Below are 23,858 nucleotides of genomic sequence, written 5' to 3'. Positions count from 1 at the left end.
AGATACAGATACAGATATGGACATAGATGTTTTCTAAGTGCCCCGGGTGGTGCTTCTCATCAGAGAAACCGGGGAACAGTGCTCCAGACCAGAGGCTGTTCCCTAACAACCCGGGAGCTCTTTCTGACAACACATATCACACCCCACCTCCCACCCTACACACGGATGAATGTCGACCTAAGTGTCTGAAGAGTGCTCACAGTTATGAGCCACCCTTGCTGGTGAGACCCCTCAGGTGTGTGGGGGTAGAAAGGCCAGCCCGCTAATCAGAAGGAGGGTGGACAAGGAACTCGGGATTCCAGTGGAGACCCGGCATCGAGGCAGATAGCTGGCCCGGCGCTCCTGCTCCGGAAGCTTTGGGACTGGGGCCGCCTCGCTGCCCTCTGGCGTGGGCAGTCTGGTCGCCCACTCCACTCTGTGGGGTAACGGGCCTGCGTGTACCCCAGTGCTGAAAGAACACCGAATGTTGCCAGGCTGACTGTTGAAGTGTGGAAGGGGCCCTGTGTGGGCCAGGAAGACGTGTTCGGTTAACGTCCAGGCAGGAGCGGGTCCTCCTTGCTCCTGCCTTTCAGACCCAGCCCTGCTCAGCGCCTGCGGCCCTGGAGCTCACGCAGCGTGCGGGACACGTCTGTTCTCGGCGGCGCTTTAGTGAGCAGGGCCCGCGTCTCCACCAAAGATGTTCGTGGAGCCCAGAAGGGGTTCAGGGGGCCTGTGCCCTGTGGGTGAAATTGCAAACCTGTGAAATTCAAACGTTAGCCCTAGCGAATGGCCGAGATAAATGATCTTTCGTCAGCTTTGGGATGCTGTCTTTCTTGGGTAAACAGAGGTGTTATACTTATTTTGATATTTTAGGGAGAAGGCACCTGCTGAGTAGAACTCTCAGGAGGGTGACTCTGACGAAGGAGTGTAGACGAAAAGCGGCAGCCCCACTGGGGTTCTCCCAGAACGAGAGGCTGCAGGTCGGCGCTGCCTGGAGGTGGCTGAGAAGTGCCACCCCCTCCCAGGCCCGTGACACGCCCCTCAGATTAGATGTAGCGGGGGTTTGCTCTTTCCTCCGTCCACCCATTAAACATTCATCGGGCACCTGTTCCGTGGCAAGATCTGTGCTGTCGGCTCTTGATTCTTAGATATCCTGGGGACATCGGAATACCTTCAGGGTGAGCGCCGTTCGGTCCTGGGGGGTGGGAGGCCACAGTTGAGTAGCTTGTGCGATATTAAAGCTACAACGGAGACAGTACTGGTGACTTCACATTCACGGTTCGGAAATGGGCAGAGCGCCGAGTCTCGAGTCTCGTAGGCAGTCCCAGTCCTCCGGGAGTCAGACAGCTCGGCCGCTATCGACACAGCGCAAAGAATCCCGGGGAAGGGCTGCAAGCGCCCACCGGAGGCCGTCTGGTTTCGCTAACTGGAGTTCTCGTCCTCCTTTCACGGTGGAGAGAACTGGCGACTTGCACACGGTCACACGGCCAGAGCACTCGAGAGCCAGAGGCAGCGGCCAGCCGCCCACTCCTAACTGAGCGCCCTTTCTACCGACAGAGAGCTCAGCGACCCTCTCTCCACCTCCCCTTCCCGGAGGGTCTCCCCCGCCCCATCTCACACTGGTTTAAGAAATAAGGAGCTAAATGAAGAGATGGCATCTAGGGTCAAAGGGTAGAGCTACTGCTGCCCGGCCTGGAAGGCGCATGCTGTGGGCGGGGAAGGAAGAGGAGGGACGGCGCACCCGTGAGGAGGACCCCCCTCCCCCATCTCGTTTCCAGCTTGAGAGCAGGAGAGGCACCGCCTACATGGGAAGGTGAGAGGGGGTCATGCCCCGGCCTCTTCCTTCCCAAGGGCGGCCCAGAAAGGGCCGGTGACCGGTCCAGCACAGTTTTGGTGAATCTGCAAGTTCATGGAGCTGTTTGGAAGGTGTTTCTATGACCAAAACAGCTTGGTTTTTATTTACCTTTTTTTTGTTGTTGTCTGTTTTTTAACAGTCAGAGGGATATGAGAAAGCTCCATCTAACAGTTTTTCGACCCTAAAGGCATTTCTAGAACTCAGATGAAACAGAATGAGAACTTGATTCTTTCGTTCAGCTGTCAGCCCTAACTCAAGGTTAGATGGCAGGTCCGTGTCTGTCTGACCGAGTAACGGGAGGTCTCCGGGCCCCTCGGGGAGCTCCCCTGGCGCCTCGGCATGGTTTTCCCCCTCTCTCCACGCGGGTAGCTCTAATCCAGTCTGTGCTCGGCTGGAGATGAGAAGAGAGGCCCCCAACACACACACACAGACGGCTTGTTCTGGCCGGACTCTACGCTCCCACTCCTCGCACCAGGGTCGCAGACACAAAATATATTGCTTCCTCCTCGTGGGAGGGTTCGGCATGTCTCACATGGGGACAGGGTAAAGGAGGCTCTTCTGGCTTTTTTGAGCTTCCTTCTCAGCTAGGGAAATGAATAACATCCTGATTGGCCTCTGTGGGGCACAGCCCGGGGAGTCCTGGCCCCAAGCTCCGCCACAGCCTAGGAATTGCTTTTACCCACTGGCGCCAAACTTGGCACACAGTGAGGCCCGGGAGTGGAGGGAAATCATTACCAGATTAACACAGTTATTGGGGCATTTTCACACTGGCTGTTGAAGTGGCCATTTTACAAGGCCTAAGCGGAGTGAGTCCCCACCACTGGCAGGCTAGGATTCCCCGGCTCTCCCCTACAGGCAGCCAGGCCAGAGGGGAAGGGGCAGAGACAGCCCAGCCTGGGCCACCCCCCACCCCGCCCCCTGCAGCTTGCAGACGAGGCCCCAGGTGCCCCGCCCTCCCACTTGGCTCCTGGACTGTTAGCAGGAAGTATGAACTCTGTTTGCTTAATAGAGTGTTAACCCCAGGCCCTAGAACTTGTGTTAACACTTAACACAAGGCTGGGACTGGGGGGAGAAGCCAGGGGACCGGCAGCTGAGGCCGGTTTGGGGGTTGAACGTGGGGTGGGGAGGGGGAGGAAAAGCCAGGCAGACAGCAGTCGAATCGCAGCTGGATGGAGCCACTGGGTGTAAGGAACCCGGGACTGACTGGCAAGAGCACGGTTTCCTCCGCTCCTGCCTCTGTCCGGGCCCTGGCTGCCCCTCTCTGGACTTCCCTGTCCGTGTCTCTAAAGGAGTAGCTAGCACCAGGTGCACCTGAAGGGGCCAACAGCTAGAAAACGCTTTGGGGAACAGGACAGGAGAGCGTCAGCAGCACTCTCCTAGTTCAGTGTGCATGCAGACCCCCGGGAACCGGAAATAAATTCGGTTTCTGATTTGTGAAGCCTGGGGTGGGGCCTGAGAGGCGTCCCAGTGTTGCGGCTGCTGGTGTGTGGCCCGCACTCTGAGCAGCGAAGGAGTAGGCGGAGCGCAGGGCTGGGTTCTGTGGGCTGAGCTCCGCCCCTCAGGTAGCTCCCGGCACTCACCTCCTCACCTGTGACATGGGGACTGGTGGTAATTGCTGCCACGCGTGGTCGCCCTGAGCATGAAGGGGGGGCACCTGTGAAAGCATCTCAGGTAAAGCAGCATGCAGTGTAAGGGATTATTGTGGTCGCTGAGATTTCTGCACCCCACTGCCCGCCCCGTGTGCTCCCGCAGCTTCTCAGCCTTCCCCTGCATCCCGCCTGGTCTCCACGCCCGGGCGGCGGGGTCGGCCTGAGCAGCGGAGGCTGAGAAGACACTGGGACACGTCAAGGTGGGAAATGACAGTTCCCAGGCCCCCACTCTTTCAGGTGCAGAGCAAGCCCTGAACACACCTCGTGTGATAAGTTTGAGTGATACTACGCTGAGCTGCATCCCCCTACCCCCCCACCCTGCCATGAGCTGCAGGGCCAGGAAGTGAGGCCGAAAGTCAGGGGCGTCTCCACAGGACAAGGGGCCTGAGCAGGCTCAAGCCAAACTTTCAGCGAGGCCGATCACCAGTCCACCCGGGGATCCAGCCTCAGGCGGCCGCAGTGGCATCTCTGCAGCGGGAGCGCTTGTGCACGGGGGAGCGTCGCAGAGCTCCCACAGCTGCCAGGCGACACCTGCTGCGGCTGGGCCACTCCGCGCCCCCACCTGTGCCTCTGGACTTTTATCTGTAAAACGGAATCCGCCTCGTCTGTCCTGCCTCTGGCACAAATTGCTGTGGTCCCATAATCAAAATTAAATAATCATGTAAAAATATGCAGGGATTCTGGGAAACTCGGTGAGGCATGGCCCTCCACGCGAGACCTGCTGCCTCAGCGGGGTTGGCTCACTGGCCCTCCGAGCGGAACACGCCCCCTCCTTGGGGTTTGCGCTCAGACCGCCCCCCCAGCATGGAGTGTCCTCACTGCCTCAAGCCTCCACGCTGCCAGATGGAGCCGTCCCTGAGCACCGGCCCCGAGCACCCCAGCTCCAGCGGCGCCCCCCACTGTCCCAAAAGCGGCATTTCTCATCGAGCTCCGCTCAGGCCTGAGGCCGAGTCTTTGCTGAACGGTGTCCTTGTCGCGGCCTGGAAAGCAGAGATCCCGTTAAACAGGAGACCACGTGTCGGAAGAGCAGGCCAGGCCCGGATCTGCAGCCCAGGACCCCTGCGGCTGCAAATCTGGTTCAAGTTTGCCCCTTAAGTGAGAGCTGATGGGTTGATGGCAGAGATGGGTGGACGGCTGACCACACACTGCTCATGGACACGCCTGTTGCCCAAGCTGGGAGCACCCTGCTACAGCCCACACAGCTGACTGCCGAAATAACAAAGCCCAGAGTGGGCATGGTGGCCACCCAGCCAACCCCAGGACTGGCGGGCACATGCTGGGTGCCCCCTGTCGCCCCCCCAAGGCCACTGCCCCAGGGGCTGAGGGGAGCGAGCAGCAGCAGGAGTCACTCTGCCCACCCGTCGCATCCTGGCCTTTGAAACCCCTGCAGCTCACAGGGGCCCAGGCCTGCGAAGCCGGGTCTCCAGACATCTCAGCCCACTGAGGAGCAGAGGGGCCTCAGCTCAGGGAAGGCGGAGCCTCGGGAGGATCACAAATACCCCGAAAGGACATGCTGTGCACGTCTGCTCGCATACTGGATTCCACATCTGAACCCCGGTCGTGATGAATCCGATGGTTTTGAAACTTCTTCTTTAATGAATAAAAACAGGACTCCTTAGCCCCATGTTCAAGGTTCCCCTCTGCGGGGAGCCTCGGGTCCGGCTGGCCTGTGGACCACTGAAATCTCTTTTGAGACCAGCACAGGGTTTGGGTTGGCTTGTTCCCCCAGCCCATCACAGCCCAGCAGCAAGAACCACTTTAAAACTGTGGAGTGGGAAGGCGGAGCCGAAAACCCCCTTCCTGGTCCCGTAGCCGTGTTCTCAAAATCAAAATTCAGTGTGGGGTTTTAACGGGGAAAGCATGAGCTTTGTCGCCAGATGAACGTAGAATTGGAATCCTGACTGTGGCCCTGATATTGTTACCTTGAACAAAAGTTTTACTTCTCTCCGCCTCGGTTTCTTGATCTGTAAAATGGAAACGCTAGCACCAACTTCAGGCTTGCTGGGGCGGTTTCAGTGAGGTAGTGCGCATGAAGCAGCCTTGCCTGGCGTGAAACCGACACTCAGCCAGTGTTAGTTCTCTTGCCTTTCCTGGGCTGCTCACAGAAGTAATTGTTTGGAACTGGAACTGTCCTAGAAAACCCAGTCTGGGTGCTTCCTTGTCTGGAGAGATACTTTCCACAAAGTTTTTCCGTTCAAGGAGTCGCTCCTTTTCCGAGGACATGGCTTGTCTTGCGGGGTATTCTGAGCCTTGCAGTAGGAACCCTGGGATGGAGCTGCGTGAGTCTCTCTGCATCCTCAGCACCACACGGGGCATCCTGAAGGGAGTATTTTCAGAGCTGTCCAGCTGCGGAAGGATTGTTCCACTCCCACTTGGGCAGGGAGAAGTCTGGGTCGTGCCAGGTTCAGAGCAGAGGAGGGGAGAGTCTCTGGGACCCTGCCTGGGGACGGCCGCCGTAGTCCTGCTCCAGGCACATCCAGGTCAGGCCTGCGTGTGGAGCTGGCGGAAATTCTCCCCTGGGCCCCACAACCACGGGGGACCTTGTGCGCCCCCAGGCAAGAGGCAGGGGCCCTGCTCAGTGACCTCATGACGTGTCAGAGGCTCAGACCTTCCTCGACAGTCAGGAAAGGGTGTCCCCTAGGAAACGGTGTCCTGTTCAACCAAAGGATGGGCCGGGGGGGGGGGGGGCGGTATAGGGACAGAGCAGGACGAGGACAAAGGTGACAGGCAAAGGGAATTACTTTAAAAATCGACTCCTTCCAGAGCCACTCTCTGGCTCTTTCTGATCTGATGTATGAAATCTGTAGAGAGATGGAACTGTTTGTGACACTTTTCACGCAAGTTGGTGCACATTCCTGACATGATTAAAAGGAAGTGTGTCAGATGTACACAGGGGTGAGTCAGCATCGAGTGCAGCCTGCCACGGCCACTGGGAGAAGAGTCACATGTGGGCTATGGACCCGCGGGCCCCCCTGCCCCCGCTGGGCCAAGCTCAGGGCGTGCGGGGGGGGGGGGGGGTGCCACACAGTCGGCACCACCCCCCCAGCCCCCAGTGCTGCTCGCAGGCCTGCTGCCCCCGTCCCAGCGGGAGTGTGTTTGTCTCAGGGCAGTTTCTTCTCTCTCTCAGCTGTTTCTTAACCTATGCATGTTTGTTTTACCCTAATTACAGAAGTTTCGGGAAACAGAGAGAAAGCAATAAACAGAAGAGTCCCATATAAGCCACCCACCCAGAGGCAACCATGGTTAATATCATTTCGTCATGACTCACTTAAAATATTTTTCTGTTTCCTTCACATTGTTCGGTGATACTAACTGTACCATTTTGTTTTGCTTTTTTAAATTTAATATTATCCGTACCGATTTCCTCTGCTATATACAATCCTTTTTCATGACCACCTAATATTCCACTGCCAGAATGAGGTATGATTTATGTAACACCTGCCCTATCATCGGGCTGTGTTAAAGTGGCAGCGAGCATCTCTGTGTGTGAAGGGTTGTTGGCATCTTCGATTATTTACTTCAGTTATCTACTTCAGATTTCTGAAAGTGGCTGGCATTCCCAGCTCAGTAGCGGGCATATTTCTCAAAGCCTCTTAATACCTATTGCTGAATCACTCTTTCGATAGTTCATGCCAGTAAAAGTCCCCTCAGCAGCAGCCTGCCTCATGTCTTCCTTGCCTATGTCGAATATGATCCTGTTCATTCCTTCAAGAACTGAGGGAGCTGAAACATCCTACCCCCACCCTGTGCAGGGAGCTCAGGGAATATAAGGACCTGACCTCAAGGGGCTAAGGAGCCACTTCCCCCGCTCTGCTGTGCCCCCTGCAGGCGTCTGCAGAGGAGGAGGGATACGCACCCCCTTAGATGTTGGGACTCCCCATCCACTACCCTCGCTGTGTAAGGACACAGAGCCACTCAGCCCCAGTGATGGAGCCGATGGCACTGTTGGCCACCCAGTTTTGCTCCTCTAGCTGCTCGTCATCTGGCCTAGAGATGTCCCCAGTCACTTTCGTTACTTTCTAATCCTTCCCCAGAACCCCTCAGCCCCCAGGAGGAGCTACTCACAGGGCCCCCCCAGGGCAGCCCCCTGGGTCGGAACAGCCCTGTGTGTGTCACAGAGCAGCCTTTCCAGTGCTGCCTGGTCGGCGGCCACACAGCCCTAGAAGGCGAATATTTATTTTCTCGTTTTCCAGGTGTAGCGTTTTCCTACGGCTGTGGCTGCTGTGACAAATGACCTTGGAGTTGGTGACTTAACACAACAGAAATTTATTCTCCTAAATTTCTGGAGGCCACAATTTCAAAATCAGTTCAGATTCAGACACTCAACAAATGACGCTGAGCCTCGCTCCCTCCGAGGGCTCCAGGGGAGGTTCTTCCTCGCCTCTCCCGGCCCCTGGTGGCTCCTGGGCTCCTGGCTTCCACGGCGCGTCACAGCATAGGCCCAGTCTGGGCCTCTGTCTTCACGTGGCCTCTCCCTCCTTTCTCTTGTGAGGATACCTGCCATTGGACTTAGGGCTCCCCCTAAATCTGGGATGCTCTCATCCTGAGATCCTTAGTTACATCTGCAAAGACCCTATTTGCAAATAAGGTCACATTATGAGGTGGACGTATCTTTTGTGGGGACCCCATCCAACCCACTACTCTAGTAGGTCAGGAAACCAAGACCCGAAGAGGCTAAATAACTTTCCCAAGGCCATGCAGTGAGACAGTAGCAGGAGAAGGCATTTGAGCCCAGGCCTTCTGCTTACCATGTGCCTTTAATTAAGAGTATATATATGTACATATATATTTAGACTCTTATGGTGTGACTGCCTGCCTGTGTTATCTGGTGCATAGGAAATGAAATTTGGTGCATTTACCCTAGGATACAGCGAACCTGATTTCACCGTTGCCTGTTAGTGGATTATTGCTTGTTGCATTGAACCCAGTAGCCCCAGTGTAATTCAGCCTCTTAAGTGAGAGTCACTTATTTATTCTCCATATGGTAAGGGGGGAAATTAAGACCCAGAGTAACCAGAAAAATTAATGGGAGAATTCTGGTTACAACTTAGATATCTTGATTTATAATCTGTAGCCTAACCTTTAAAGTATGAATTATGAAAGTTGTCAAAATGACTACTTTTTGTTAAATTGCAGAGAAATTCTTGGTGTCTCAGTTACTGTTGAACTCCTCTCCCCCGCCTCAGAACCCTTTGATATGTTGGCCACACGTGGCTGTCCGTTCACAGCCCTCTGATGGACGGTGAACCATCTCTTCCCACTGGGGGCCCCGGGGGCCCAAGAGAACAGATGTGCGTAGCATCACCACATCTGGAATATCAGCATCTCCTGGCTTGCCAACATAAGCATTTTCTTCTTTGTTGCTACCTCTCCTTTCTCTTGCTTATGAATTACAGTAGTAGATCCTTTAAAAATGACCTGGCCCCCAAATCCAAACCTCAGAGCCAGATGGATGAACAGAGGACAGACACGGTGCATTGCCACAAGGGAGGTGAGCAGTGGGTGATTAGACTCATTAGAGGTGGCCAGGGTCTAGGCCCCTGTGCTCTGCACCCTGTCTGTGCCCCTGGGGTTATGGTTATCTTGGGAATCACCCTAAAGAACTGAGAAGGACATAGGGATCCTCATATTTTCTCATTCTCCCTCAGTGAACCGCTTTCTGTTACTCACGACACAGGGCACATTGACGCTGTGAAATGTGCCTGTGGCCACATCCAGTGCCAAGTGAACCTGAAGTTCTCAGCCTGTGCTCATATGAACCGAGCTGTAGTGTGGAGGAAGGAGCTCTCCCCAGCCCCAGCCCCAGGCTCGGCCTCCGTTTGGTGGGCTGGTCTGGAGAGCAGGCAGGGGGGTGCTCCCCTGGGGGCTTTCACCGTGCCCGGGATCATGTCTTAGTTACCGTGGGCACCGCTGTACTCAGGAGCGTTCCTTTAGAAGGGCTTATGTCTTGGAGAACATTGTTCAACTACAAGTTTGGCACTTGCTCGCTGGCCTCCCTGGTGGCTGGAAATTTGATCAACAGGCTCTCATCAAGTCCAAACTCTGGGCTGAGCCTAATGGATGCAGAGCGGAGGCTGCGCCACGGTCTCCTAAATAGCACGGGAGTGATTAGACACTATCAGCTCGGAGGGGCATCCCGTCCCCCCCACGCCACTGCCACCCCTGGGCGTCCTCGCCCCGTGACAATGGCATACGGAGGGCCGAGCACATGCTCCACCGGCAGCCCCGGGAGCTGCCAGCTGACCAGCTGTCACCGCGTGCCTTCAATAGGTTTGTGAAACCCAATAACCTGACCCATTTCTCCTGTGGGGAGAGAGTGTAACGCAGGATGCCAAGCTGGAGAGCAGGATGCAGGAAGCTCACCTCTGTGAGGCTGGCTGCCGGTGCCGTTCGGGTGGATTGCTCGGGCTCTTCCAGCTCAGAATCGCCCTCTGAAAGGGGTGCACAGAAGGGTGCTGTGGCATTGTTCTCTGCTCACGTAGAGTCGCTTCCCTTCTCTCATTTAATTTTAGCTCCCTTTCCTGCCCATCCCCGTCTCATCCCTGCCCATCCCGGCACGAGACATTTTGGCTCTGCAAGCACATCCAGTGGGTTTGGGCCCTAAAGTGACTGTCAGATGTCTCAGATGCTCATCATCAGCCAATAAACAAACATATTTGGAGCAAGCACCATGCACAAAGTCCTGTGCTTATCCCAGACTTACAGATTATGGGGGCATCCAGCCCTCGGGAAGCTTCTAAACTGGGTTGGAGGGCAGATCATGAGAGTAACATAAGGCAGCGTGGGAGTAACACCCTGGGAATGACCTGTTTAACGTTGGACCCAAAGGTGGACTTCAGAGGCTCCCATGAACACCCCACAATTGCTTCCATAATTTCACATGTGCAGACATACATTTGGGGGGGGGTGAGTTTCATCAGCTTTACCCTAAAGGTAAAGACTCTTCTATACGATCAGACTTTATGAAGGAGCACTCAGTATAACCTGGATGGTCAGTCACTCAGGGCAGATCCTTGAAGCCGGGGACTCCCCGCAGGCCTCAGGGACGAACCCGAGACCCTAAGTCACCTCGCCTGTCTCAGCCTCGGCAGACTGCAAACCTGGGAAAGGGCGATGATTGCAGCTTCCCAGAGTTCGTGATGGACCGTGAGGGTTGTTTGTTTGCTTGTTTGTTTTCCGGCTCCCTTTGTCTCCCCATACCTCAGTACAGTGCTTGACTCATATCACAGTGGACACTAATCACTATTTGACGAATGTGCAAGTTAACCGAAATAATAAACGTGAGAGGGCTTTGTAAGCAGCAGAGCATCGCTTCAGCAAAAGATACGTGTATTTTGTGCTTTGCAACAGCCAGCCTGCATTAAGAGTCTTCTCCCCTTGAAAGTGACCCTTTCGCCCCGTAATGGGACTCAAAGGGCCAGCGCATCTGATGGAGTGTCTCTGGCCTGGCCGGATGAAGGATGGCCGTGCCGACAACACTGACAAGATATGCAGTTGCCTGCGAGCCCAGAGGTGACCTCACTCGGCGCGGGCTTGGCCTCTTCACCCAGCCCCTGCTCACACACACACACCTGCAGCCCCCCTCTCTCTCTCTGGAGCTGGGAGACCCCACAAGCTCCTCTGCTGTCCTCGTTTGCACTGGGAGGGGTGGGAGGCAAGTCCAGGAAGGGGGCATGGCAGAGGCCCCTGCAGTGGCCTGTGACGTCTCAGGACGGTAGAAACAAGCGAGTGCTCTTTTGTGGAACTTTTCGTATTCCAGCCTCCTACCCACAACTTCCCGTCAGTGCCCACGCCGAGAGAGAGCAGATCTTCTGTCCATGTTTTCCTCCTGTGTGCCTTTGAGCAGCCAGATTGACTCACCAACACACGATCCCCCAAGGAACCTGGGCTGGTGGGAAGTGGGAAAGGTTTTTAAGAGGCATTGGTTGAAGGTGACTGGAATTCTCAGAACACGTTAGGGGAGATGAGGTGACTTCTCCACCTAACAGTCCCCCCTGCAGACACAACCGAGGGAAGAGGAGCTGACAGAATAAGGTCCCGGCTAAGGATTAGGAGCCTGCGTTCCAGATCTCCCGCTTAGAGACTCTGAGCATGCCCCCTAATCACTCTGAGCTTCAGAAATTGGACTGGCGCCGGTGAAAATTCATGGTGGTGCTTCAAGTGCACAAAGTAATACACGCCTGTTGTTACTCACGTGTACGTGAGCTCACCCACGGCGCGCAGAGCCCTCGCCGTGCGCCGGGTACCTAAGACAGTCCTCACAACAACCCTGTGGGACTGTAATGCTTTTCCGTCTTTATGGATGAGGAGTCAGGGGCCCAGAAAGGGGAAGGACTTGCCCAGAGCCATGTAGCTAATATGTGTTCAGGCCTATATTTAAGTTTAGGTCCGTTTCCATTCTCCGTGAGCTTGTGGTTCTTTTCTCCTGTATACCACTGTTTTGTCTCTTAAAATTATTGCCAATCTGCCCTCACCGAGTGGTTCTGTTAGAGCGCCATCCTGTACGCCAAAAGGTTGTGGGTTTGGTCCTTGGTCAGGGCGTACACAGAAGGAAACTGATTGGTGGTTCTCCCTCTCTCCCTCTCCCTCTCTCAAATCAATAAACATATCCTTGGGTGAAGATTAAAAAAATTATTTCAGACCCCTCTGGCCTTTACTGTCTGTCATGGGCCAGGCCCCGCCCTCTCACCCGAGCCCTTCTTGCTATGAATAACATCATCTTGCTGGATTTTTTTTGAGTTTGCTTACCGATTGGGCCTCTGGTATTCCTGCTGCCAGCTCACCTGCCCTGACCTCTGCGCAGGGTGCACACCAGCACCGACTGAGCACCTCTCTGCACGCAGGCGCCTGCTCGGGGGAAGTGAGGAGAAGAAAGGCTATCCCCTCCCTCCCCCAGGCTCTGGGACACCGTGTCCACACGGAAGCTACTGCCGCCATCCTGACGGTGCTGGGGGGAAGGACAGCCACGTGTTATTGTGAATCCCCTCTTCTGGAAGCCACTGAGCATAGGTTTTCCAGGCAGACCCTTCGGAGAAACAGTGATGCCACAGATCTTGATCCTGTGAACCATGACTGGGCAGAGCACAGACTCCTGGCAGGAGCCTTGCTCATCTCTTCCCTCCTTGGAGACAAGACAAAGAGTTACTAGTTTCACTTCAGAGACTGAAAAAGGAGATAGAGGGACTTGACTGGCCTAACATCCCTTAGTGAGTGGGTCACGGAATCAAAACCTTACGTCATCAGTCCCTGTGTGTCGCTGGGGCCTGGGCACCTCTGGGTTGTTGTTAACGCCGGCCGGCCGAGTGTCGGCTCTGCGCTCAGCACTGCCAGCAGGCAGCCGCAGCACGGGGTAGGCCCTGGGAGGGCTGACGCACAGGGCGCCCCAGCCCCCTGCCCCCTGCCCAGCCCAGCCCCTCACTCCCAGACCCACAACCCTGCGCTGCTTGGAGGAGACGGCGATACAGGGCGACTCCCCACTTTGGCGTCCCGCCTGAGACGCTGACCCCGCAGCCCACTCCCAAGGTGGGCCTCTCGTCGGGGAGACACGTTCACAGGTGCTGCCAATTCTCCCAGCTCCGGGAATCTACCCTACAATTAGGCAAGGGATAAATCAAAGCCCAACTTGGCTGATGACATTCAGGAGCCAGAAGTGACCCTTGCCACACATATAAATCCCAGCGGGCCGGCCAAGGGCCTTTGTCTGGTCAGGAGAGCTCGGGATTATCTGGCCCTCTTTGCTGATGTATGGAGTCCCTGGCTGTCGGAGTGTTTACTCACGGTTATCACCTCCATGCTTTGGCCATTATCAGAGGCAGGGCCGCCTGCCGGGGCCGGGGCTCGCACCCTCTCTATTACCACCTGTCATTGGCAGGGAGTGTGTGCTGACGCTGCCCAGCCCTGGCTGCCGCGGGGAGATAGTTTCTGACGGCTGATCAAAGAGGAGAAGCAAGGCCTGATAAAGAGTGTGCGCTGCATGTACTTTTAACTTGGGGAAGCATTGGCATTTGCATTTTTTCCCCATCTTCCTGGTGCTGGCAGGAACCAAGCCCAATAAACGTGGTGGATTCGGTTACCTAATCGCTGGGGAAATGGTATGTGCTCAAAGCCACAGAGCACGGCTGTAATCTGCTTCCAAGAGAGAGGGGATGAAATAAGCTTTCACAGAAGACTTGCTGTATAATAAAGTCGAAGAATTTAACTTGAGACTTTGAAGTGATCTTGCGTGTAAAATCGCATCTTGGCGTTCGGCAGAGCACCATGTACGTTCTGGAATCTGGGAGCAGCTTCAAACTAAGGGAAGCTGTCTTTGCTGAAGGTGCTGTCACCCCGCTCCCGCTGTGCCCCGGTCCTCGGGCGGCCGGGAGGCAATGGCGGTGCAGCAGGATGAGTTCCACACCGAGCGTCAGAGATCTGAGTTCTCTCTTTTTTTTTTCAATTACAGTTTACATTGGTATTATTTTGTATTAGTGTCAGATGTACCTCATAGTGGTTAGGCAGTCATATACTTTACAAAGGGGTCCCCCTGATATTTCCAGTGCCCACCTGGCACCATGCGTAGTTATTACATAGTAATCACAGATCTGAATTCTTGAACCAGGTCAGCCACAAACGTACTGTTGGATTTTGCACCGTAAGTTCTCTGAGGTTCAAATGCAAAATGAGGAGGTGTGGTATAGGTTATAGAATATATTGGTTTAAAAAGGTGGGTTTTTTTTTATTTTAAGCTATAACTATTTTAATCTATAACTTGTTTTAAAGAAATTTCAAGAGGAAGCCCTGTGGTAGCAGAGAAAAGTAGAGGTGTTTTGGTTGAACTTGGGAAGGGGGTTCCTTGCCCTTGACCTGGTTCCTGAGGCAGGCCCTGGAGACTTCAGAGGGACTGTGTAGTGCTCAGAGCACGGCTGGAAGCCCCTCGCCCGGCAACGCGGAGGTCGTCTCCTGCAGAGAGGGCTGCGAGCTCTGAGGCAGCGAGCGGCAGCGCGTCTCCGTCTGCCCCTCAAGTGCTGTCTCCGTGGCCTCTCTTTCCTCCGCCCCAGAGAAGAGCTGGGAGCTGGAAGGGCCCCTGGACGGGTGGGGAGTTGGTGGTGGGCAAACGGAGTAGCCTCCGATGGCTTGGACTTAGCATCCCGTGTCCCCCGTGTGGCTGCAGGTACCCTCGACCGGAGCGTGACGCTGCTGGAGGTGTGCGGGAGCTGGCCCGAGGGCTTCGGGCTGAGGCACATGTCCTCCCTGGAGCACACTGAGGAGGGCCTGCGGGAGCGGCTCGCCGACGCCATGGCCGAGTCGCCCGGCCGGGACGTCGTGGGATCCGGAACAGGTAACGGGCCTCACACTTCTAGCCTCCCTCGGTCGCCACTGGCTCCTGCCGGTGTGGAGCTCCCGGAAGGAGAGGGTGCGTGTTCGTTTAAACCGTTTGTTTCTTCGGTCGGCACTCTGGCCACCGTCCCCCGTGGGCACGTCTGGTGATGGGCAGCCCTGCGTCGGGGGGAGCTCCCAGCAGAACTGACCCCTCCTGGTGGGGTGATGCGTTCAGAAATGTTGTAAAGACACAAGTGCGTTCTGTAAGCAGCTCCCAGAAGAACACCTTCTCTGGGGGGAGTGACAGCCTTGGGGCCTCTGAGGTTTTCAGCTGCCCTCAGGCACCGAGTGCTGGCAGCACCCCTGCCTCTGTCCTGCGGGAGGCTTTACAGATCGGCAGGTCCGCAGGGCCTGGCACCTGCCACCAGGGAGGGAGGGAGGGAGCGTGAGTGAGGCAGGCAGGGATGGTTTGGGCCTGCCGGGCCACTATCCCTCGTGCTGCCTTCCGCCCTTGTCTTGCCTCTGAGAAGGCCCAGCAGCTGGGGTCTGGGTGGCTTCTCTCACCCAAAGAGCAGCCAGAAGGCATCCTTAGAGGACGGGCGGGCTCGCCCCAGCAAGCAGGCACACATGTGCACATACACACGTGTGTGCACACACAGAGCATGCACTTAGGAGAGGCCTCCGCCTCCACAGAGCCATCATGCAGCCCGCACTGGCTGCTCTCCCTTCCCCAAAACCCCCTCCATTCTGGATGTCTGGGCTGTCGGCCACTGCCCTGGCTGGCGCTAGTGCCTGAGGGAGACCGCCCCCAGCCTTCCTCCCCGCTCCCTGAGGCCAGCGGGAACTCTGACTGCAGGCCCTCCTGCCCTGATTTGTGGTCACTGTGAGCTGCCCCACATGCCCACCTGGACGGGGGTCCCGGAGAGGAGCACCCTGCGTCCCTGGGGCAGGAATTGGGACCAGCCAGACTCAGGGCCCAAGCACTTTGGGCAGGGCTGGAAGTGCCTGACTTGGTCACTTCCCGGCAGGTCCTCCTGGATACCAGGGGTCGGCAGCCCAGCTTCCCCCTCTCGCCTTCCCCATCCCAGTTAGTCCCTGTGCTCCTACGGGAAGAGGACCGAGACGTTGTACGTACCGCTGTCCCCACAGTATAGAAGCGCCTTACCGGGCCCCTGGAGACAGCCGTCTTCGAGGACCAGCCCATCCACACCCCCCCTCCTTCCCTGGAAGGGAAGGAAGCTGCCAGAGCCACGCCCACCCCCTCGTGCCTTCACAGGCACACACGTGCACGCCGCCGCTCTCCCCCGTCAACACGCTGCAGCCTGAGGACAGTAGGCCATCTTGCCAACGTTCTCCCTGGGTCCACGGATGAGGAACAGCTCTGCTGTTTACTGGGCCTTAACCCCATTTTCCTTGGAAGCCGGCCGAAGCGAGGAAAACTGCTCCCTCAGAGAACAGCCATCCCCCACTTCGTCCCTCCTCCCCTCCCCCCCCACGGCCCCTGGCCAGCCCCAGCTCCCACGAGCCAGGGCCTGGTGGCACTGCACTCCCTCCCCGGGAGCCGCCCTTCCAGGGGCTGGAGCGGCGATGGGCCAGCTGTCCTCTGAGGCTGCTTGGGGCACCTCAGCGTCCTCCAGCAAGCAGATCCGAAGGTGCCTCCAGGCAGGGCCGGGGACCTCAGCCTGGCACAGGCAGCTAGTAACCTGAGCGAAACTGGCAGCGATTCATCTGCCAGACAGCTGAGGGATTCAGGAGAGACTTTGTGGCCTTAAGCAGGTTCACGAAATTAAAAAAAATGAGAGAGGAAATTAAAACGGCATGACCCCTGGGTCAAAAAGTAGGAGACGCCCTTTTTGAGCAGAGGGATTTCATTTTCCTCCCCAACTGTTACCGAAAGAGATTCATCTGGTCGTCTTTGACCGTAGTGAATGTGTATTTTATTTTATTTTCTAGAACTCTGCCTCCATGTTAAAGGCTGGCGAGGAAAGCAGACACTGTAGAAGCTAACCTGCTTCCCTCTGCCATTGTCAAGAGTCCCTCTGCACATTTCAGAACTGCAGATAAAGCGCTGGCCTGGCGGGGCAGCCCGGGGTCCTGAAAGGGCAGCCGAGCACACCCCTGCCAGGAGCGGCGTGCCGCCCCGAGATAGCCGGGGAGATGCAGGGCAGCGTGGGGGAGAAGTTCCAGCAAGTCACCCTTGGCCCGTGGCAGCCTCGCAGCCTCACTCTCCCCCCAACCCTGCTGCTGCAGGTGGCTCATAGGATAGGATGACATCCAGCGCCTGCCTGCCCTCTTAGGGACACCGGGGCACCAGAGGTGACCAGTCTTTGTAGCCCTTCCAGGAAGCGCTTAGTTCAGTACAGCCCCCAGGACAGCCGGCCTCCCGTCCAGGTGGTCACGCTCGCGTGACCCCTGGCACTGCAGCCCAGTGGGTAGTGGGTCTCACTCTCCTGCCGGTTTAGGTCACAATGTGCTGGTGAATGTTTAACTCCCAGCTCTCCAAAGGGAAGCAGGAAAGCCCTGATGTATAGCATTTGAGGATTTCAGTCATGCAAAAACTCTTACTGGGGCCAATTTTGAGCTATCGACAGGACGCCAATCATGGAGCAGAATTCCTGAGAATGCGGCATCAACGTGCCGGCTTGCTGGTCCCTCGAGCCCCCCACTGGTCAGCTGGCCCGCGGCACAGAGCAGCTTCCCCCAAGATCCCAGCAAAGCCTTTTCACACCTGACTGCTCGGAGTGGGCTGCGACCCAGCAGCACCACCGAGGCAGAGTCTCAGACCCCACGTAGCCCTACTGCATCGGCACCTGCTTTGAGCCAAGGTCTCAACGCAAGTTCAAGTTTGAGGCGGTCTGTGTTAAAACGTGGTTCACCTCTGCGGCAGGTGTCAGCTCTGGCCTCCCTGCCGGCCGCTGGCCAGTTGTCTGACTGGATCACGTAAGCAGTTTGCGGGGCCAGCTCTAAACCGGCCAGGCGGCGTTCTTGCTAATATTGTCACAGCCCTGGCCCCTGTCCACGCTCCCACCGTCCCCATTCAGCAAACCTCCAAACTGGGGTCTGTCTCGCTCTGCCCTTACGCTTCGGTTGCTCAGACCGGTGCCTCTGCAGATGTATGGCCTCTGCTCTCCAGTGAGCCCGGGCCGTCCCCCTGGGTGTCCCCACTGCCCCTTCTCCTGTTGTCGGCGTGCACCCATCACCTGCAGCAGGAACCAGCACCATGAGCAGCGTCGGGCTCAGAGTGAGTGTGCAGCAACTGCTGAGCGAGTGGGTTCTGTGTTCAGCCCGGATGTGAGGAGTCTGGTCAGAGCCCTGCTCCCTGCCGTGGCCTGTGGCCTGTTTTCATTCTCGTGGAGGTATCCCAGATCTCTGGCCCTCTAAGAGTTTGTATTTTATGTTTGATTTTTTTTCCGTATGATTGCGGATGATTTAGTACGACTTAATATGCTGTTATTTAGTGTGGTACATGAGCTCGGTCCATCATCTTGAAATCGGTCTCTTTCCTTCCTTGTGGCCACTATTGCCAACTTCCCGTGCTCGGCTCTCTCCCCACACCATCTGGTCTCTCACCGTCAGGAAATGGTGGCCGGCACTTGAGAGACCTCTTGATTTCTCCACTCAGACCCTAAATGTCCCTGCAGCCCCCTTCCCTCTCCTCCTGCTGCTGCCCCAAGAAGGCCCGACCACAGCAGCAGCTAGCCAGTTTACCTCCGCCGTCCACACAGCCACGCTGCCCCCGCACTGGCCGAGCCACCCCCGCCCACTCCCTGATCTTGGAGCGCCCGCTCCTCCCCCAGCGTCATGCCTGCCCCCGGCCACTTCTCTGCTCCTGGCCTGGCCTGGCCTGTGGGCCCTGGGTGTGTTCCTCCAGGCCCCCTCATGGCCCTCCGTCTTCTCCCCCAGGCAATACAGAGCGACCTCCTCTGCTACTGTGGCCTTAAATGCCATCTCTGCACTGATAACTTCCGAATAATCTCCAAGTTGGCTTTGTCTCCTGACCTCCAGAACCATCTCAACAGGCACCTGCTGGCCCCTCCACATTCCCTCCGCAGTCTGAACTCCTCTCCCTGACCCTGTCCTTCTCCAGGGCTCACCCCGCCCTGCCATGTACGAAGCCCTTCGTGACCGGCTGCTGCCCTTTCTCCAGAGGCCTCACTGGCCGCTCGGCGAGCCCCGGCCCCACCCTGCTCCCCGAGGGTCCCCAGCACACGCGGTCTGCCCACCAGGCGTCTGCACACACTCCCCCTCAGCCCCCTGCCTGGAATGCCATCTCCCACAGCCCCTCCTTCCTCTGCCACCCTCTTCAGAATAACTTGACTCATTCCTGCTTAACAGACATTCCTTTCAAAATTGCCTTTTCTAGAGAAATAGAATTTTTAAAATAAGCAAAACATTTACCTTTTCCAGTTGTTTTGTGTCTAGGTGAAGATATAACCTAATACAAAAAAAATGTTAATAAACAGCTGGGTATGCATTAAGTGCATTTTCTCTGTAGACTTTAACTCTTTCCATCCCCGTCTTTGTCTCTTCTGGCCTTCACATCCCCGAGCAAAAGCCTGACTCCCGAGGCCCGATCAGCTGTCCGCAGTGTTCTCGACACCTCTCTGGGGCGGGCCGCCTCCTTTTGCTGCCGTTGACTCTTAAGAGCTCACTAAGTCAGTGCTCAAGGTCGAGAGGGACCGTCTGTTCCCGTGACTGTGGCTCTCTGCAGTCCTGGGGACGCCGTTTCGTTCCCTTCACCGTCACAGCATGAAGGCGGACAGCAGCTGCCCCTCGTTCTGTCCAGAAGGAGTTGCTCGTGGGGACCGCCCTGTGGGCTCACCCTCTGCCTCTTCCCTTCTGTCAGAAATACATTTCTTTTCTTACCCAAATCTATAAAACTTTCACAAAACAATATTATAAGCAATGCATTCTAGTACTTTATATTTTCTTTTTTATTTTTTTGAAATTCGGTCCTATGCCACTAACTCGATTTCACGATACATCGATGAATTGGTGTCTACAGCTTGGAAACCAGCACCGTAGTTTATCTGCTCAGTCCTCTGGGTTTTCCTGCATGTGTGGGAGGTCAGTTACTCAGCAGAAAAGGCTGTGAGATTGTTTTCAGCTGAAGCTCCTCCAAATTTTTCTGTCAGAAACTTCTTTTACTTATTGAAAGGGCTGTGAATTCTTCCCTTCTGAACAGTGAAAGCACATTTTGAACGCTGCACACCATTTTGAAGCGGTCAGGATGTCAGTGCGTTAGCTGACGACTGCCGTGTGCACGCGCACTGGTAACATCCCCCATCTCGGGCCGCGGGCACGGAGCTGTCGGCCAACGCTCGCCGCCACTGTGGGGGCTGGCCAGGTGCGCGCCCGAAACAAACAACCCGGCGCGAGGCCCCTCCGTCCCGCCTCCAGACCCAGCCCTTCCTTCCCTTGGACCTGGGGACTCCTGCTGGCCCCCTGCTGGGGCTCTGTTTCCAGGAGGGGTGTGTGGGCCCCCTCCCGCCTCAAGGTGCCCCGTGATCGGTGACAAGAACTGCAGGCATCAGGGCAGTGCGTTCGTTGTCTTACCTTTTAGACCTCCCTACGCTCAGGCAAAGACTGCCATCTACGCCATTTAGCCAGTCACTGAGGTTCTTTTTTCTGCTTTACCTAAATGGGCCCTGGAATTTTCCTGCTTCTCCTGTGGTGCCTTCAGAAAGGGCTTCTAGCATCTTCTCTCGATGAGCTCCTCAGCGGCCCCCCATTCTGTCTGTGGCAGCTGCAGGCAGGCAGGCTGCCTGCAGGGGCTGCTGGTGCCCCTCACCCTAGGGCGCACGGCGTGAGGGAGGAGTGAGACGTGGTTCCTACCCTCAGAGACATCGAAGTCCTGGAGGAGGCAACAGTGCTGAAAGTGGGTCGGCTCCTCCCTGGCTGCTGTCCCCAGCTGCCCACTGGGGCCCACCTAAGTGTGCTAGACCGAGCAGAAATCCAGAGTGGTCCCCTGCCCACAGCCCAGGCTCTTTCCAGGACTTGAAATCTAAGGTACAAACTCCCCAGTAGCAGAGGCCCCTGTGGCTGAGGCTGGCGAGGAGAGAACCAGTCCCACAGCACAGGGGCACCTGGACGCAGAGCCCAGCGCTGCCCACAGGCCACGGCACCCCAGCCGGGGTGGGAGGGAGCAGCTGCTCCGGGGGTGGGGGGTGGCCGCGGCAGGGGTGGCGCTGTTGGTGTTGCTATTTGCGGCTCAGTTCAGTGTCAGATTGCCTGTTCCTGTCCACTCTCCACCGGCAGAAAAGGCCAAATCCGAGAGTCCTTGCTGCTCCGGCACCCAGCAGCCGCCCCTGGGAGGGACGTGTGCCGTGCTTCTCTGTGCGGTGGTGTTTGGAAGTCCTGGTCAGGAGACGGGGGAGGCCTGTGACCTTGGGCAGGTTCCTTCGCCTCTCTTGGTTCCCCTTCTTCCCTAACACCAGGGGACGGGAAACCAGTGAATCTAGTAAATGTTTACCTACTACACCTGCTGGCCCTGGCCGCGGCACCCCTGCAGCCAGCAGGCCGTGTACGTGCGTCCGTCCTCTCGTGGGCTCCTCTCGGCTCCGCAGGAATGGCCGCCGCCTCCCAGATGGCCTCTGTGCTTGGGCTCTGCGCTAGCCACACAGACGCCCTCTAATCCTCACGTCCCTGCCAGGGAGATACTCCTGTCTCCAACTTACAAAGAAGACCAGAGGAAAGGAAGTAAGATCTTAGCTCAGAGATATGGGATTAAAATGAGATATCGAGGGAGAGTTTCTAATTCTTGAGATCCCGTCGGTCTCACCTGGGCACGTTCTGACTTCCACCCTTTCTTCAGCACACGAGGGGATCCCCGGGAGGGGAGGGGCTCTCACCTGTGGACCTGCTCTGACTGTCGTCCCATTTCCCTACTTACAAAGCACCCAGGCCCGTGTCTGCCTGCCCAGGCCCCTTGCGGTGACATTTCAAGTCTCGTACAGGCATTCATTCCTCACCTTCCTTTCCAAGCTGACCACCCACTTGCCCTCCAACCGTTACTCACATTTCACCACCTTCCTGCTTCATGCAAGCATTCACACCTGTCGGAATGATCCCACCATCCCCAGCACAGCATGCCTCGCTCACCTGACTCTGTTCAAGTACCTGTGCCCTCCCGCTCTGCTCGGTTCCCCTTTTAGACCAAGTTCAAATCTCAGCTCCTCTGGCCGAGAAGCTTTCTCTGACCACGCAGCTGAGTGCCTTCTCTGCCTCCCCTAAGCTCCGGCACCACCTACTCTCAGGACAGTCAGCCCCGGACAAACAGTGCATGTGGCCTTTTCCGTTAACGAGCAATGGCTGACTCCCTTCCACGTGCCCCTGCGGGGAGGCTCAGCTCTGGTGGTCCTCGGCCCCCCCTCAGCCGACCCACCCATACTGCGTGTCTCACCCAACCCAACTCCAGTCCAGTTCCTCGGGCCGAGCCCGATTCGTCTTTGTCATCCCTGACCGCCAGCCTTCTCCTTGCCCAGCATACAGTACTGGGATGAGAGCCAAGCTGAGCCTCAGTTGATGTTTGTTGAATGACTGGATGGGGTTTTGTGGCTCCTGCAAGGCAAAGGAGAGCCAGCCAGAGCAATGGGAAAAATTCCCGTGTTTAAAAGACACACTTATTACTTTCTGACCACTTCTCAAATCTGATTCGAGGTAGGTTTTCCCCTCTCATTTCTCTCCCCCCTCCGCACCCCCACTCCACTTCTCCTCCACACACTTTGTGTGGCCCAAAGTCTACTGTGAACGTTTTCGCCAGAGCATGCTGATTTCTGTCAACAAGAAGGCAGTGCCGGTGCGACTCCATCAGTGAACCTTCGGGGTCCCCTTCGCAGCTGTCGCCCACCCCAGAGGCGGGACCGCCTGGGGGAGACGTGTGCGCCTGGAGGGGAGGGCGGGGAGGGCCGATGGGACCCCAGATAAGGGCCCTCTTCTGGAGACGCTAATGTAGGTAAATGGTTAACAAAAGGGAGGACTTCTCTCTGTTCTCCCTTCTCTGCCAGAGAATTCACCTTTAACCATTGACCTTTCTGTGAGGTGTCAGATCTGAACAAAGCTGAACGCGGTCATGGATGGTTAAATACCCATCGTTCCCTCCTGCCCACCTCTGCCCCCTGCCTCCTCAGAAGGTGGTCTGAGGTATGCGGACCACCCCCTACCCTAGATCTGATGGCTGCCAACAGAGGAAAGACACACAAACATACAGAAAACGAACATTGAAAACGGCCCTCTGAGCCTTTAGGGATCTAGAGCTGCAGCTTTAAAGCAAAAGAGAACTCGGTGGGAAGAAGGCCGGGCCGGGCCAGTCTGGGCCGGGCCAACAGAAGGAGGCACTTCCCAGCCCGCACTCCAGAATCAGCCGTCCAGCCTCTGACGTTCGGTTACTTCTTCCTGCTTTCTTTGTCCCCGCCCCTAGGGACCTGCAGGCCCACCACATGCGACATTTGTAAATGTACTGGCAGAGTCCCCCAACACCAGGCTTCACAGACCCCCCTCCCCAACTCCCCCCACATGTGTTTTATGTAGTGGAGCTGGATGGCTCGTGATTTCACCCTTCCTTGTGCTTAATTGAGTTTGGGGAGAACCGACATCCAGTTGCTTCATTTGTTTAGGATGCTTTTTCCATTCCGGGCCCCCCATGCTCATTTTACAGGCGTGTTCCCATCATCTCCAGGCTCCAGTTGGCCAGGACCAGCGTGACATCCCTGCTTTGATGTGTGTGACTGGTGCAGGCCTTAGGGGTAGTGGGGGAAGCTGAGCCTACCAGCGTCTCCGCCTCCATCTGGGCATGGGCTGGGTTCTTGGAAGGCTTGGAGAGTCTTTGGTTTCATACTTTATTCATCCCCTGAGCCACTAAGAGCTGAATATGTGCATACAGTTCATGCATTTGAGCACGTCTTCATGATCCTTGTCTAAGCAGCCCAGCCACACTGCCAAGTGGCTTTGAACTTCAGGCCTGGTTTCTACATCCAAGAGGTGGAAGGAAACCTGAGGGCCTACCCAAGATGCTGGCTGTACCTCCCCATCCCTCGCTCTCCCAGCCCTGCGAAGCGGGGCAGGCTGCAGGCACTCAG

The 23,858-nt window shown here is 56.5% G+C and overlaps 1 protein-coding gene across 9 annotated transcripts in view; it reads left to right on the top strand.

Moving 5' to 3' along the window:
• Positions 1 to 23,858, top strand: part of BCAS3 (BCAS3 microtubule associated cell migration factor) — a 485,409-nt gene that overhangs the window by 449,036 nt on the left and 12,515 nt on the right. For all 9 annotated transcript variants that reach the window (XM_036033603.1, XM_036033602.1, XM_028521954.2 and 6 more), the window contains one exon: positions 14,633 to 14,800. In XM_036033603.1, coding sequence (XP_035889496.1) covers positions 14,633 to 14,800 — 168 coding nt within the window. The remainder of the gene's footprint in view (positions 1 to 14,632; positions 14,801 to 23,858) is intronic.

The sequence above is a fragment of the Phyllostomus discolor genome, chromosome 8, assembly GCF_004126475.2.
Source record: "Phyllostomus discolor isolate MPI-MPIP mPhyDis1 chromosome 8, mPhyDis1.pri.v3, whole genome shotgun sequence".
NCBI classification, from domain to species: Eukaryota; Metazoa; Chordata; class Mammalia; order Chiroptera; family Phyllostomidae; genus Phyllostomus; species Phyllostomus discolor.
This window is presented reverse-complemented; position numbering and strand designations above follow the sequence as displayed.